General features: G+C 43.2%; 1 protein-coding gene across 1 annotated transcript in view; it reads left to right on the top strand.

The window, feature by feature from the left end:
- The window catches only part of RETREG1 (reticulophagy regulator 1), a 576,354-nt gene extending 561,560 nt beyond the window's left edge, over positions 1 to 14,794 (top strand). Inside the window, exon 9 of the mRNA XM_085606905.1 lies at positions 12,511 to 14,794. Within this exon, the coding sequence (XP_085463031.1) occupies positions 12,511 to 13,001 (491 nt within the window). The 3' untranslated portion in view covers positions 13,002 to 14,794. The remainder of the gene's footprint in view (positions 1 to 12,510) is intronic.
- The last annotated feature ends 687 nt before the right edge of the window (positions 14,795 to 15,481 follow it).

Below are 15,481 nucleotides of genomic sequence, written 5' to 3'. Positions count from 1 at the left end.
TGAGGATTCTTAGTAACACAGCAGGATTACCTTCTTCTGCATATTAACTCTGTATAAGGGTCACCACTGTCGTCATCCTTGACTGACATGCCCACAGTACCATGACACATCTAGGTAGAACCCCTGAGGGTACCTTTCGGGTATATCCGTATCACATCTTTGCTGGGTAAACCAGAGGAGAAGAAACTTCCATGCTGACACGCTGACACTCGATGCTGAGGTCCCTGCACGCAAACACTGCAGCACACAGAGGTCTGACATCCCTTGCAGGGTGTTCAACTCGAGACCAAGACGGGGTCGTTCATTCTCTCACATCAGGTAATGGGGTAGGCTCTTTCCTAGGGGAATTCTTGGCTATACACCTATATGCATGCTAGGCACACTTAGGTACATCTAGTTAGGGTTAGCATTGTATGAGTATGCATTATTACTGTCATGTATCCATATGCCTGCATATATTCATTATTTTAGCACTATTGTAGAATTCTACCTTTTCTTTACTCTGTTGTTTTTTATATCCTTATACATATTTTTCTGTCAAACCGTTGTTGCAGCACACGTATTTTATACTAGAATGACGCTGGTTCCATAAATGCTTATTGAAAATGCCTCCATTGTTTATTTTGGATATCTATCTGAGAGCAAGTGAGCACGAGGGATTGAGCGAAAAGTACTGTACTGTTTCCACGATCCCTGAGTGGTCAAGGTTGTCATGTTCGATAGTTGCCAGAAACTATTCACTCCTTGGGGAGGTTGTAGGGCTTGTAGTGGCACTGTGAGCTCGCTGGTTTACAGACTAACATGTCCTTCGGGGGTGTCTGGAATCAGTCTGGACACCAATCCCTTAGCTTATGTTGTCTAAACATGCAGAGCCTATATAGATCTGCAGGAACTACACGACAAGCTAACATTTCATATCTGTCGTAACCAATGTTAAGCTCAGTTATCCCCGTGTGCCTAGGGAAGTATTCATATGCAACAAGTCAATATCAGATGAGAGAGAGGTGTGAAATGAGACAATAACAGCATATTTATTGTGTTTTATCATTATACTGGCGTTTTAAACAATGGGTTGTTGTATGTGATTATATTTTTTCTGAATACAAAATGTTTTATGTCACATTTTTTTATTTACTTGTCATAAGTTTTACACTTTTCAAACTAGTCCGATATTGGAGAGGATTGCGCTTGGACAAGTTACAGGAAAGGAAAGAATAGGCGCAATTACATAGAAATTAGTGGCATTCATGTGACAAGCGGAACAGGAAACGACCTCTAACATGAAACTTGTTTACAAAAGAAAAGTAAATAGAGGCGTGCTGATCAAAACACATGCTTGGTTTCCACTTCAATCAGACTTGTGTGCTTGGTGTTGTTTAGCTAGTGAAGGTTCTGTGTGAAAGGAAGAGGTTCCATCTGCATGACAGAGCAAGATGAGCAGAGAGCGAATCTTGAATACAACCTGAAAACCTAACTCTGAGAGCAGGTGAAGCACGCCTTCCCTAACTGAGCCTGCCCTGCTCATCTCTACCCAGCAAGATGAGACTAGAGGCATTTTTTCTAGCTGCACCAAAGGAAAACAAGAAAGGTGCGCTGACATTGTGAAAGTATAAGCCGGTGCCATGCTGGAACATCAATGCAGAAGAGAAATGGTCCCAGCGAGACACCTTTATAAAGAACAATTGTTAATGCCAACGTATTAAATTGCTTACACTGTAAGGTTCCACTCAATATTATTTGTTCATGTTGAACACCCAAAGGAATGTTCAGAATCCAGCAAACATCTGGAAAATATGTACCAAGAAGGGACTACTAAGCCTACTTACAAATGAAAAGCAAAGATTTCGCAAGGACAGTAACAGGAGCCAATTGAAAAGATGGGCGTGAAATGGGTGAAGCATCTAAGCCTAACCTTAATACAGCATGCCTCGCAGAGCAGCAAAAGACCTGCCCAGGCTCGACCTAAAAACTGATGGGGGTAATACCTGAATTAGGCCCAGGGACTGGAAATTATGCTAGGTTACGTCCCACCATCATTCTTTGTTGAATGTACCATTACATATTGGAACCACCTTATACAACTCATGCTTCGTTATAAATAGTGCAGTCTGAGATTCCAGGCCTGAACAGGAACAAAAGCAACTCAGACCAGTTAGTGGAATGAGACTTACAACGGTCTATAAGATTTTATAGAGAGTCAGGAAAGAGATCTAAATGATGATTTTTACTATTTGAACTTCTGCAGTTAGTTAGAAATAACAGCACTTTCGGACTTTGCCACTTAGCCCAAACTTCTATGCAAATAAGTAATATATTGGAGTCTACAGTATCAAATGGTGGCTCCAAGGAGTATGTGATAATGTACCTTCCTGACCACAATTCCTCCTGCAAATGACCGCTTTATCCCTGTAAATTGTATATGTTGTGGTGTCTAATGCCATCTGGATCGAATTTTCCAAATTGTTTCTGTTATCTGCACATGCATAAAGCCTCTGAGCTTTGCAGTAAACTGACTCCCATTCGTCTTGTGACAGGTTACTCCCCAATTAGTATCAGTATCAATATCTTTATTTGAAAAAGATAAGATCATATGAGCATACAAAGACGATAATATTCCATCACAGGTGCTCAAGATTATAAACATTGACATGATGACTCTATGTTTTAACAAATTAAAGTCATACACAGGTACAAGATAAAAACTCAACATAAATCCACCACAGCGAACATCCTTAATGTTACCACAGCCACAAAGATAATCCAGCAGTTTGACAATCTGTTTGGGGAGAGAGCAACAGGCTGACTAGGCATACTGCCTAGAGCTTAAGACCCCTGAAAGGTACAGTGACTCATAAAAACAGATTTTAGGTGTAGCTAAAAGCTGTAAATGTAATAGTGCAGGTCTGACCTGTCTAAATTCCTCAGTTAAAAGACAGGTCTTAAAAACGTATTGCGATGGGCCTTGTAAAACAGGCACAAAAGTAGAAGGTGCAAAGTATCGCAAATGGAGACCTGATCACAAATACATGTTGGCAAATCCACATTCTTATACCAGGTGCCCTAGAAAAAAGCAGTTTGTGAAAGACACCCAACCTAAAATAGGTCAGTAAAAGCCATTGGTGGCTTGTTATTTCAAGCAGAAGATAAGGTTCTATCTCAGGAATTGTCTAAACCAGAGCAACATTATGATACATGTGCTTAGCCAAGGCCAAAGCTTCCCTCTTGGCTGCCACCCTGAGACAAAAAGCCTGCCTTAACCAAACAAAACCTTGCTACACAATACTTTCTAGGCTAGAGATTAACTCTGGTCTTCCAAGGGCTTAATCGTTTTCCTTCAAGTAGTGCAACGGGGGAATATTGGACATATCGCCCAGATTCAAGCAGTCAAAAATGACTACCTTATTAAGGCTGAGCTCATCCTTTATAATATGTATAGTATGGACTGCACACCATAATAAGAGTGGTCACAGACAAATAAAATCTTTGATATAGCTCATACTGAGCTCTTTGTGTAAAACCTCAGAAGGCATGCATTGACTACACCCAAGGGCCCCTTAGAAATGTGTTCTCCAATACCGGAATCAGGGCTATGTTAACGTAGCCCCAGATCTCACATCTAAACGTGGAAATGGGGATACGCTTTGTAAGCATCAAGCATAATTTTCAATGGCTTCTGACTCAACAGAGAGGAAAAGTCATTAACACTGGTACATGCCCTCTTAAGGCTCCCAATGTTCTTTTTTTTCTAGAAAGGGCTGCCAGCTGAGACCTGAGTCAATTAAAATCCCTAGATAAGTAAAGGTATCCACTTTGTTTAGGTCCTAACCATGCACCAAAAAGGTGGAACTTTGGATAATGTTCTGGCCCAGGGCCACAACATGAGATTCCTTGAAATTAGTGAGTAGATCCAAGCTGCCCATAAAATCAATAACAAGGTCTAACAGTCGCTTGAGAGTTCTAGCAGTATGAGCAATCAAGACTGCGTCATCTGCATGTTGCGGCCTTTTAAATCGCAGGAAAAACCCTTGTCATGCGGAGTGCCACAGGGCTCTGCCCTCAGCCCTCTGTTTTTCAACATCTATCTTGCCCCACTGGCTGGCGTTGTGGAGTCCTACGGAGTCAGGGTGGTCTCCTATGCTGATGATACCCAGCTAGTGTTCTCCTTCAGAGACCACTCGGACTCCGCGTTCACCAACTTCCGCCAGTGCCTCAACAACATCAGTGGCTGGATGTCTGAAAACCACCTTAGACTCAATGCAGACAAGACAGAGGTGCTGTTCTTCAACCAGAAAAATTCCATTCCTTCTTCCTGGTGGTGGCCCACGGCACTTGATCCCGCTCCCTCTCCCGTCCACTCTGCTCGTAACCTGGGTTTCCAGTTTGACGATTCCCTTTCATGCAAAACTCAGGTCAATAAAGTGACCTCTGCCTGCTTCCTGAAATTGCGCATGATCAAAAAGATACTCCCCTATCTCCCTCTGGATTCCCGCCGTACAGTTACCCATGCCCTCATCACGTCCCACCTGGACTATGCTAATAGCCTTTATGCTGGTGCCCCCCAATATTTGATTGACCGGCTTCAGATTGTCCAGAATGCGGCGGCCAGACTGATTGGCAATATTCCCTACCGTCAATCAGTATCCGCATATCGTAAGGAACTTCACTGGCTACCTGTGGCCAGACGTATCCAGTTCAAGATCCTTACCCTGACCTACCGAGCCATCAATGACCTCGGACCCAACTACCTGAAAAAACGTGTCTCAATATCCCGTTCCATCAGATCTTTGAGATCCAATGACCTCCGCCTTCTGATCTCTCCCCGTTTCAGACTCTCCAGAATGGGAGGCAGAGGGTTTAGTGTTATTGCGGCAAAACTGTGGAACGCTATGCCAATCGACCTCAGATTCTGTCCCTCCGAATCCATCTTCCGGGCCAGACTCAAAACTTGGCTCTTCTCTGGACCCTGATCTTCTCCGTTGTTTTCCCTCCTTGCTCCTCTCCTCTCCTTTGGAGGTTCAGGTTCTAGCGCCGGGACACCCCTTCGGGGGTAGCTGTGCGCTCTACAAACTACATAAATAAATAAATAAATAAATAAAAGAGCAGGGAGAAACCTTGGGGTACCTAACTGTTAAACTGAAAGCACCCTCTCTAAGCAGTTGATGTACATAATAAAAAGAAAGGGGGTCAAATTACAGCCCTGCCAAACACCCCTTTTAAAATTTAAGTGCTTTGTGCATTCCTCGTTACTTCCATATCTCCCCAATTCTTTTTTCTCAACTAACCTTAGCTTTGTTATTCATAGGCTTCTTGCCGTCAAGAATAAGTTTATTCAGATGATAAATTCCAGAGATCAGATGTGTGTCTTCCGAGACCACCCCTTAGTAGTTTCTCAAAAGCAGACAGCAACCTATGTCTCTCTCCATCACCCAATGACTAATTTTCCAATAGCTGCATCTCTCAACCTCCCCAAAGCGATAGTCGGTCTTGATTTGTTCAAATGATTTAGTCAGGCCATTTTTAAAAAGATCACCAATTTTGAATCACCTCACTATGTTACCTTTGCTAAATGCCTTTCCATCCATTCATGGTTCGATCTCTGGATTCCAGAATAGAGGAGTGTACGGTCAGGGCCGGCTTTAGGGAAGTGCGGCTGGTGCGGTTGCACTGGGCGCTGACCTGTGGAGGGGGCACTGACCTCAGGGGGGGCGCTGTGTTTAACAATAGCTTATGATTGGAGAGATGAGGGGCACTTTTGCCTGGAGGTAGTGAGAGAAACCGAGGAGGCGGTGATAGGGTGCGGGGGCGCCAAAAATGATGGTCGCACCGGGTGCTACCAGCGTTAAAGCCGGCCCTGTGTACGGTGAAGAAAGTATCAGGAGGCCTTTCGCTTGCTCTGTTCGCTCCTATACTTTGAGCGTAGTGCTTGGCATAGGGTATTGCACAACATTTTATATGGCCCCTAGTATTTCATCACCACTTAAAATGTGCCAGCGTTTACATAGAATATTATACATGTTTAAGTTTTGCTGATGATTAATTTATGAATTTTAGTTGCCCTTTTTATCTTCACAATATTTTAGATATTAATGCATGACATTCTATAGTATCCGATTCACTTCACATATGATTTATCAAACCTCATCTCTATTTCAAGCTCTGAATGCATTAATTTGTATGCTGAGCGAGACCTTCGTTATTACTAAAGTTCATTTTCATTACTAAAAATAACCATTTTGGTATGTTGCATTTTTGGTGCCAAGGATGAAATTGTCACATCAGAAATGGTGTCTTTCCTCTGTCTTCTCAGCTCAGGGTTACTGTTAAGAACCAAGTTTTGAAGCAAAAAAAAGATTAATTCATTTAGATGTTTTATGATTTTGCATCCAAAAAGTCCTTATCTTATATATAAAGTTTATTTAGAATTTGACATATCTTCATTCGGCAATGGTCCCTTGTAGTCTGACAAGCATGTTCGGATCGAAATGTGTAAAGTACTTTTTGTTTGTCACAACCCAAACTCCCAGGGATATTTTAAACTTCTGAAAAAGACATAAAGTGGAAGGGTTCCACAATTAGATTTTTTTTCCATAACACAATGTTAAATACTAGCTTAGATAAGTAAATTAAAAAAATTATTTAGACCCTAATAGCGCCAGTTCAGGAACACCATAGGATTGAGCACAGTTCATTCCCATGCTTGTAGTTTTTGACTGTGTGTTTGTCAGACCCTGTTTAGGCCGCCACAGGGCAAACAGGGGCAGCTGGGCCTCAATCATTGGGTCATGGATGTCAATTCACCAAAGCACCAAAATTACAGTGGTAGGGGAAGTGATATCGCGTGCCATTTGACATTTACTTTGACTCACACAAATGCTTATGCATACTAACACATTCACACACTCCTGCGCACATAAATACACTCTCACCCGCAAGCATGCATACAACATACGTTATACATATTTTTTTTTACTTACCTTGCCTTTTAGATAGGGTCGTATTCCAACTAATGCACTCCATTTTTTATTACACTAATACTGACTAATATTATTCACTATTTGTATAATAAAGCAATTGACGGAAACCAGGCAAGTGGAGGTCCAACCAGCACAAATTAGGAAGAGCTGTCCATGTGTTCTAGGCACTGATTTTTCAACCTCTGAAGTCAAGGGGTCGCAAAAGCAGTGCCCGGTGTATCAAGGGGCAAGCCAGGGGTCGCAGATGCGACACTTGGCAAACCCTAATTGATGTCTATACATTGGGTTTGGGGTTGTTCCCCTCTTCTGTCCCAGGTGCCATCTTACTATAGCTCTGCATACTGGGCCAAGTTCAACACCTTCTGGGCTTGGCACTCAGTGGTAGCAATGGTGAGCACACACAGGCCTCTTAGGGAGGTAGTTTGGAGGTGCTTGAGCTCAACAATCACAACAACTCAATAACGGGCTGTCCAGCCAAGTGCTTGTATTTACAAGAAAGAAAAGAAGTAGTTTAATGCACAAGATAAAGCAAGACTACCAACTGCTTATCAACAGAAAACAATGTAGTGTCTCTAGGTGTGATTCAGGCAGTGCTGTGCTGCTTCCAGATTCTCTCCCAGTCTAGGCTGTCCCCCAGGTACTGGGTTGTACCCCGATTTATAGGGTGTGCAGAAGTGGCTTGAATTAAGCTCAGGTGCAGTTTTTAATCATCCTGAAATGCGGGTGTGCTCAGTCTCAGTTCAACAATTCTTTCCATGTGTATTGGAAACCCCCAGTGGGTCGGCCTTGCTGCCTGGCCTTCAGATGTGCCCTCTCAATCTCGACACAAGAGGGTACACTGGCTGGCATTTCTTCTCTGCTCCTGCCTTGGGGCCACAAACAGAAGTGTGCCCTCCCAGATCCTGAGGCAGAAGCGGCCAAGACTGCAGTCATGAATTTGCGCAGTCCTAATTGGCTCCAAAGTTAGTGGCTGTGACTTCATATCTTGGTGATATGTCCACATCGGTGCCTGCTTTTCCTGGCTGGGGCCCTGATTGGGCCAAGCAGTACTTTGGCAGGTGCAGCTTCTTCTGCCTGGTCACCACTTAGGTAATTTCAGTCCTGCCAGCATGGGCGAATCACACTGGGCAGTTGCAGCCACACACAGGTTGGTATCTTCTGGACAGCTGTGGCCACACAAAGATGGGTCTGCACATTTAACAGTTGTGGCCATACACAAGCCTATCATGATTCATGTTACTTGGCAGTTACAGCCATGCAAAGGTCTATTGCAACTCAGGCAAGCATAGCCATGCACAAGCCAACTGTCAGCCGGTTATTGTAGTCTTGCACTGGCAGATTTGGAAACAGCACAGGCCTGATGAGCCCTCGGCAAATGTAGTCACAAAGTTACAGTTCCTGGCATGAACTGGCATAGAAAAACAATGCTCTGCAGGGTTGGCAGGCTCCTTCCATCTCTACAGAGGCTTGCTGGCATCTAGGTGCTTTAGGACAGGTAAACAGCTCCTTCAACAAGAGACCCAGACATCTGGTGATTTTCCATACTTCTCAGAGACTGGTTATCATGCAGGCACAAGCCATGGTTGCACATGCGTTTTCTGAGTACTCTGTGGAGCACACACTTCCTTGGCCATAGATGACTTGGATCAGCAATTGGAGCTGTGGTATACCACTTTTATAGAGGAAAAACAGGAGATATGTATTCACTGTTGTTAGACCTGGCATCCTTGGCGTGGTTTTCCCCTGTAGTTTTGCCTCTGCCTCCTGAGATTTTGCTGTGTGCTGGGTTTCATTTTTGCTAGTCTAGATGCTTTGGGCACTTTACCACTGCTGATCAGGGCCACAGTGCAAGTACTCCCACTTTAAATTGTGACTATGGATTGGTGTTTCCATAATTGTCTTATTTGACTTACTACTAAGTACGTAGTAGAGTGCACTGTGTGTGCCCAGGGCCTAAAGTCATATGCTGCTAGTGGGCCAGCAGCACTGATTGTGCCACCCACACAAAGAGCCTTTCAAATGATTCTCAGACCTGCCACTGTAGTGTCTGTTTTCATTCTCTACTGCCATGTCGACCTGGGAAGTGCACCCACTATCCAGGCCCTAACCTTCCCTTTTTGTACATCTGAGTCACCTGTAAGGTAGGCCCAAGGTACCTCCGTGGGCAGGGTGCAGTGCATGTGAAAGGTAGGACATATCCTGATGTGTGTAACATGTCCTGATAGTGAACTACATTGATTTCTGTTTTTTCACTATTGAATGGTTATCTGGCCCATACGATAGGATGGGAGTTTACTTATAACATCTTATAAGTATAGCTTTCCATGGGGACAAGATGGAGAAATAGAGTTTAGTATGCCTGAACCCAGAATAAAAAATACATCTTTTGGTAAAGATGATTTTTATATTGTGTGTTTGAAAATACCACTTTTAGAAAGTGGGCATTTTCTTGCTTAGCCTTCCTGTGCGCCTCTGCTGGGTTGTGTATTGACTGTCTGGTTTTGCAGTGACAAGGGCTGGGGATGTACATTCACTGTAGACAGCCACTGGGGGAAGGGGGGGGGGTGTTAGGTATGTCCTGCCTTTCCTGGATGAGTCAGGGCTGGGCTGAATAGACCTGGGCTGAATTTAGAGTAGGGGGAGGAGATTTCCTTTCACCTGAATCGGTCTGGTCTGCCTTACACAATGCTGTCTCTACCTCCTGCCGGGAAGCTGGAACAGAGAGGACAGAACTGGTTTTGACTGAGCACAGAGCCTCTCTGCCACAAGAGAACAAGGAGAAATGCTGTATAAATATTGGGGCCAAAAGCCCCAGAACTTTAGATCATTTCTGGAATTCAAGAGGAACCTTTGACAAGGAGAAGAGCTGGAGAAACTGAAGGAAAAGTACTGCCCCAGTGCTGTGTGCTGTCTGGGTTTGACCTGCAGTGGCTGTTTCTGCCAGAGAAAGGACAAGGCATTTGCTGTGTGCTGTGTCCCCTGCTTGATGAACATCTCCAAGGGCTTGAAGTAGAGCTTGCCTCCTGTTCTGAAGTCTTAGGGACAGAAATACTTCACCACCAGCTCCCCTGAACTTCCTTGCTGGGAGTTCTGACTTGCCAAGAGGTGCCTGTTGCTGAGTTGAGCCTCTGGAGGTTGTTCCTGCTGTTGGGAGCTGGAAAAGAGATACAACTACGAGAAGCACGACACATCCGCACTTGTTTCTGATGCATTGCCATGGTGCGAGAAGAATTTCCACGCATCGTCATCGTGCCGCTTCAGAAACTGACGGAGCTCCTGCCCGCAGCTCGAGAAATCGCTGCATGCCGCATCGTATGCACCGATCTACAAAGTCTGAGATCACCGCACCGATTGTGACGCAGGCCCTGCTGTGCGGCTGCAAGAACCAATGTATTGTGGGATAGCGGCTGGAGAGACCAATGGAGCACTGTTGCTGCAGCATCGAGAACCGCCGCATCTCAATCCCCACGCATCACACCGGGGTGCCAAATCTACAAGGGCACCGGGGCCACAGTAAGAAACTGACACATTACCTCCCCGCAAAGTAAGGAACCAACGCATCATCTCCCCTGTGTGGCAGGTAGGAACTGACGCATCACCTCCCCTGGAGTAAGGAACCGATGCATAACACTCCCTGCACGTAAGGAACTGAAGCATCATCTTCCTTGTGGCTGTTGTTGTTTAGGATTTTGATGCATCCAAGGTACTTTGCATTGAAAGTGTCACATCTGTAGTTTGCTATGGACAGAACTGTTTTTACCCTCTAAGAAGTACATTTTGATTACTGTATTGTGGATTTTTGTCATTTTGGTCTTGTTTAGTTTAGATAAAGATTACTTGTTTTTCTAAACTGGTGTGATGTCTGTTTGTAGTGTTTTGACTGTATTACTGTATGTGCCCACAAATACTTTACACACTGCCTCTGAGATAAGCCTGTTTTTCCTTCTGCCAAGCTACCAAGGGGGTGAGCAGGGGTTATTTTAGAAGGGTATCCCCCTTACCCTGACTAGGAAGAAAGGTCCCTACTTGGACAAAGGTGCAAACCATTGCCAACTAGAGACCCCAATTTCTAACAACTGTCTGATACTGTGGAACCAGTTTAATGTGGTTCTTCTCTCAAGTGTCCTTTCTAGGCTGTTCTTCAGGCACAAAGAGGTGTGAGGTTTCTGCACCTGGCTGTCTTCAGCCAAACTGTAAATGTAATCAGGGGAAGACAATAAAGCAGGCTTAAGCTAAGATTGCCTCAACTTGTACAACAGAGTTAGAGTCTGCAGTACCAGCCCTCACCCCTGCCACCTTTCAAATGGCTGTGTTCAGGAAGACTAATACATAGTTCCTGGCTAAGCAAAAAGCCTACTTGAAGTTCTGAAGGAATCCTGTCTCCACTGCCTTTATCCGCCTGTGTCTAGGTTTGTCCCACCAGCTTCAGGAATGTAATCAATACACTTCAACTGTCTTGTGAAATAACCTTCACCTCCTTCATGTGCATAGGACATGATATGGGTATCCAGATAGATCCACAGACCTCCATTACCCTGGCTCACTCACACACAAGATGCATGTGCGACACAGACTACACACATACACACAAATAACACCTCCATGGGATATTAACGCTGAGGACTGGTTAAGCACATAGAAGCAGAATATCACATGTGTGGTCCAGTAAGCCTCTGTCCCAGTGACAGAGTTAAAAAGGTCTGGTCACTACATGGATTCCCAAATTATGTTACGCTGCCACCAATGCTTTATGTGCTATTCCTGTGACAGGGTCAGTAGTCCATTGTCAGTCATTAAGAACGGGCTAAATGTGAGTCTTCAGATCACAGAACAAGCTAAGGACCTACTCATGTTAGGGACAGGCCTAGGCCTCTGCACGTACCTAGATTAGCATGATGCCATGGTCGAAAATAAGGAATTTCAGGATACCAAATGGATGCAGTCCAGTACACAGGGAAGGGGAACACGCATATGCACCATGCAGGGGACATTTGTGCCCCAACAGTGTTAGATTCAGACTGAGTATTTATAGAATGAAGTAAAGATGTGGAAAATCAACCCGGGAAGACAGACAGATATGATAAAACTTAAATACAATTCAATATGAAAGTTCTCTTGAAAAAAAGATAATCCATCAGTAAATATGCTTTTGATGATTTGACTTGCGAAAGGGCCAAGGATAACACTAAGTGCTCAAGACGCATGTTGGAAATCAACTAACTTTAGAAACAAAATGAAGAGTGAACTGTGAACAGAATTGAAAAAGGTGTGTTCATGCGTTGAATGAAGAGCATAATTCCTGAAACTAATAATTGCGATCTTAAGTTATATTACCTTAATATGTTGAGATCCATTCAGGTTGTCCAAATAATAAGCTTCTTTATATCATACAAGTGGGTGGAACCTCAGGCATTCAGCTTCATAGCACCTTCATTATCATGCTTTTCAGAGAAGTAGGTTAACTTCAATGTTTGTGCTTTACTGACCCTTATTTTGTTTGCTGTACTAATTATCAATGTTCTGTTCTATTTTACAGATTTAGATAGGACTAGTGATCAGGAAGATGCTTTTATTCGAGATCTTGCTGAATTTCCCAATCTGGAGCTGGGCAATGGCTCAGGAACGGATGACTCAAGCATTGGCCTTCCAGCCCAGCACAGAAGGAGAAAGGAGCTGCACCCAGACAGGTCAAGCAGAGAGAGCCACTTGGCTGGTGGCCTCTTGCTCCCACTGACCGATGAGCAAGCCTTCAGTCTAGTCAGTAGCATTGCTGAGGGTGTCATTGTATCTGCTGTGTCAGCTGCTGCCACTGACCAGTTGCAGGTGGCTCAGGAGGCATATGTGCAACCAGCCAGCAGTCAAAGCGAATACTCAGATACAGAAGAAGCAGATGATTTTGAACTTCTTGATCAGTCCGAGCTGGAGGAACTTGAGAAGGAAGAGGAGCCATCACTGAAGCAACAATCAGAGGAGCAGAGGAAAAAGGCAAAACTGAGCTTCTTCTCAAACTTATTAGGAGGCCAGTAGCCTAGGAAACTACATCTGTAAAATCAGCCATGAAGCCAAACATACACTAGCAGCAGAATAAAAATGAAAATGTAGAAGAGATGTACGCTTTACACAAAACTTGTCATAAAAGGCCTTTTGACCAAGAGTGAACTAACTGGATACATATCAGCTGGTGTTCAATGGTTGTTCGTCTTCTAGTTTCTCCCTTGACATAGTAGCATGGTAATTGGTTGTATTTTCTGTCTTGTTGCCAGTAAATGTTCGAGAATTTTAGATTGATGCCTTAAGCTAACCATTCTCCTCCAGTTCCTCATGGTGTCCAAGCATACACAATTCTAAAGAATAACCGTGTTCAGAGTACAGTTAAAAGGCAAAGTATGAATTCCTGTTAAACTGAAGTGACAGCAGGTGACATCAGTCTTGTCTTGCTGTTAAAATCAAAATGTGTGATAATGGGACACTCTAATACTTTCTGAGTGACACTCTGAACTAGTCCCCCTCAGGGTTTCACAAAGTGTCACCTACTGCCGCAGTTACCCTCATTTAGGCAATTGGGTGGAAGACATTTTCAGATTTCTAGAGTATTTTCTAAATCTAGAGGAGAAACCACAGGCAAAAACTTTCTGTATTACATTATTTTTTATGGTGGTGGAAACACCTTAAGTGGATCCACCTCCAGATTTAGCAGTTTGTCTAGTAATTGGACGATTTCCTGTTGTTACCCGGCTCTAGATCAGGATTGCAGTAACAAGTTTTTTATGCTGTGTACATTCTTTTCATTGGATCAAGGCTCTTCCTCTTTTTATAAGGATAAATATGTTTTAACCCTCTCATCACTGTGGCATATGTTGTGTGGTTAGGGTGCCCTCTTATGATATGTAACTTCAAATCTAGCAAGATTCGAATGTTTGAGCAGTTCCACCCTCTGTCCTCTAGTTTCCAGCTACTCAAAATTTGCTAAGCTTCCAGTACCCAATTTCATTATATTCTGACAGTTCTTTAAAGGCTGACAGTGCTCACCAAAAACATACCCCATGAAAGAATATTCATAAGATTGTGAAATAGTGAGTAAAATATCGATTTCCGTTGAATTAGACATTTCAATTAGTGTGAGAGAGGATAAACTGATCAGTGTGTTTACCACCTGGATTAATAGGTGAAAAACATGTTTTCTGCTGTAGTGATGGTCATCAGGTGGAGATGACTTATGAAAATTGTGGGTTATTGTGGCATCACAGTAAAGGAGACAAGCGGGTTTACAGGCAGATAGATCACACACAGGCCCATACACTTTCAAATGTATTTAATTCATATGTAATTAATAAAAACCATTAGAAGTAAAAAAAGATCATTGCTTTATAAATTAATATTATCATGCTGCAAGTCCATTTCCAATTACTTAAAAAAAATAAAAGTTTAAGATACAGGTTTAACTATAAGAAAACTTTATTTAAATTGGTTTAGCAGCATAGAAACTTATTTTATAATTGACACTTAAATTGGGTAAATGTAAACTAAAAATGTTATCACCTTTTAGACATTCAGTCACACTGGTCCGAATGTCCAGTTGGTTTAATGGTTGTCTCAGCAGACTTCTCATCGCATTCAGTAATGCTGGACATATGCACCAATATCGATAATGGTTTCTACAGCAAGATTAGACAATCTGCAGATGTTAGAAGACCTCTGCCTAATCCATGTTGGAATAAAGTCCAATGTTGGGAGCCCACCCAGGATGTAAACCATGAATTTTATGTTTTAAAAATTTCGAACAACATGCTTATCAATAAAGTTGCTTTTTGCTAGACTGATAGTTGGCAAGAGTCAAGTCAAATAATTCTTTTTCAGACGAAATAGGCCATAAAAGCACGTGAGGGATACAATACCAAAGTACTAAAAAAAGAACAAAACAATGCACAGATTGTAAAATTAGGCCAATAATCCATGTGCAATTTCTAAAATGGTTATCTAGGCCATCCCTGACCTTTAAGTAAAAGAGCTATAGCGGACGATAAAATGAATGTTGCTCAACAGTGCAAAGGCTAGGCTTTAAACAGACGTATAAAGTAAATAAATTTGATACTTGTATAGCGCACTACTCACCCGCAAGGGTCTCAAGGCACTTGTACGAATACTGCTGTGGAACCCATCCTGCCTTTCCCTGTGAGGCATCCACTCCTGGGCACCCCCAAGGTGGAGGCCAGGCATCCTTAGCATTGTGGGGGCCATTGTGGAGATTAAGCAAGCTATTGACCAGAGTTGCACTCCATGATTGGAATAGGCACCGAGGCGAGAATTATCAGGTCTGTGGAATTTTTGAGCCCAAGACCCACTGAGGGAGGGAATTGAACCCTGGTCCTGGGCTAGACCTCTGCATCAGGGTCTGCCACTCTAATCATTGAGCCACACTTCTCCACAAGTGCAGATTATACACTACATAAATATGGGTAGACAGCTAAAATAGCGCAATAAAATCTCATAAGTCAACCCATTACTTA

This window comes from Triturus cristatus, chromosome 5_2, assembly GCF_964204655.1.
Source record: "Triturus cristatus chromosome 5_2, aTriCri1.1, whole genome shotgun sequence".
Taxonomy (NCBI): domain Eukaryota; kingdom Metazoa; phylum Chordata; class Amphibia; order Caudata; family Salamandridae; genus Triturus; species Triturus cristatus.
This window is presented reverse-complemented; position numbering and strand designations above follow the sequence as displayed.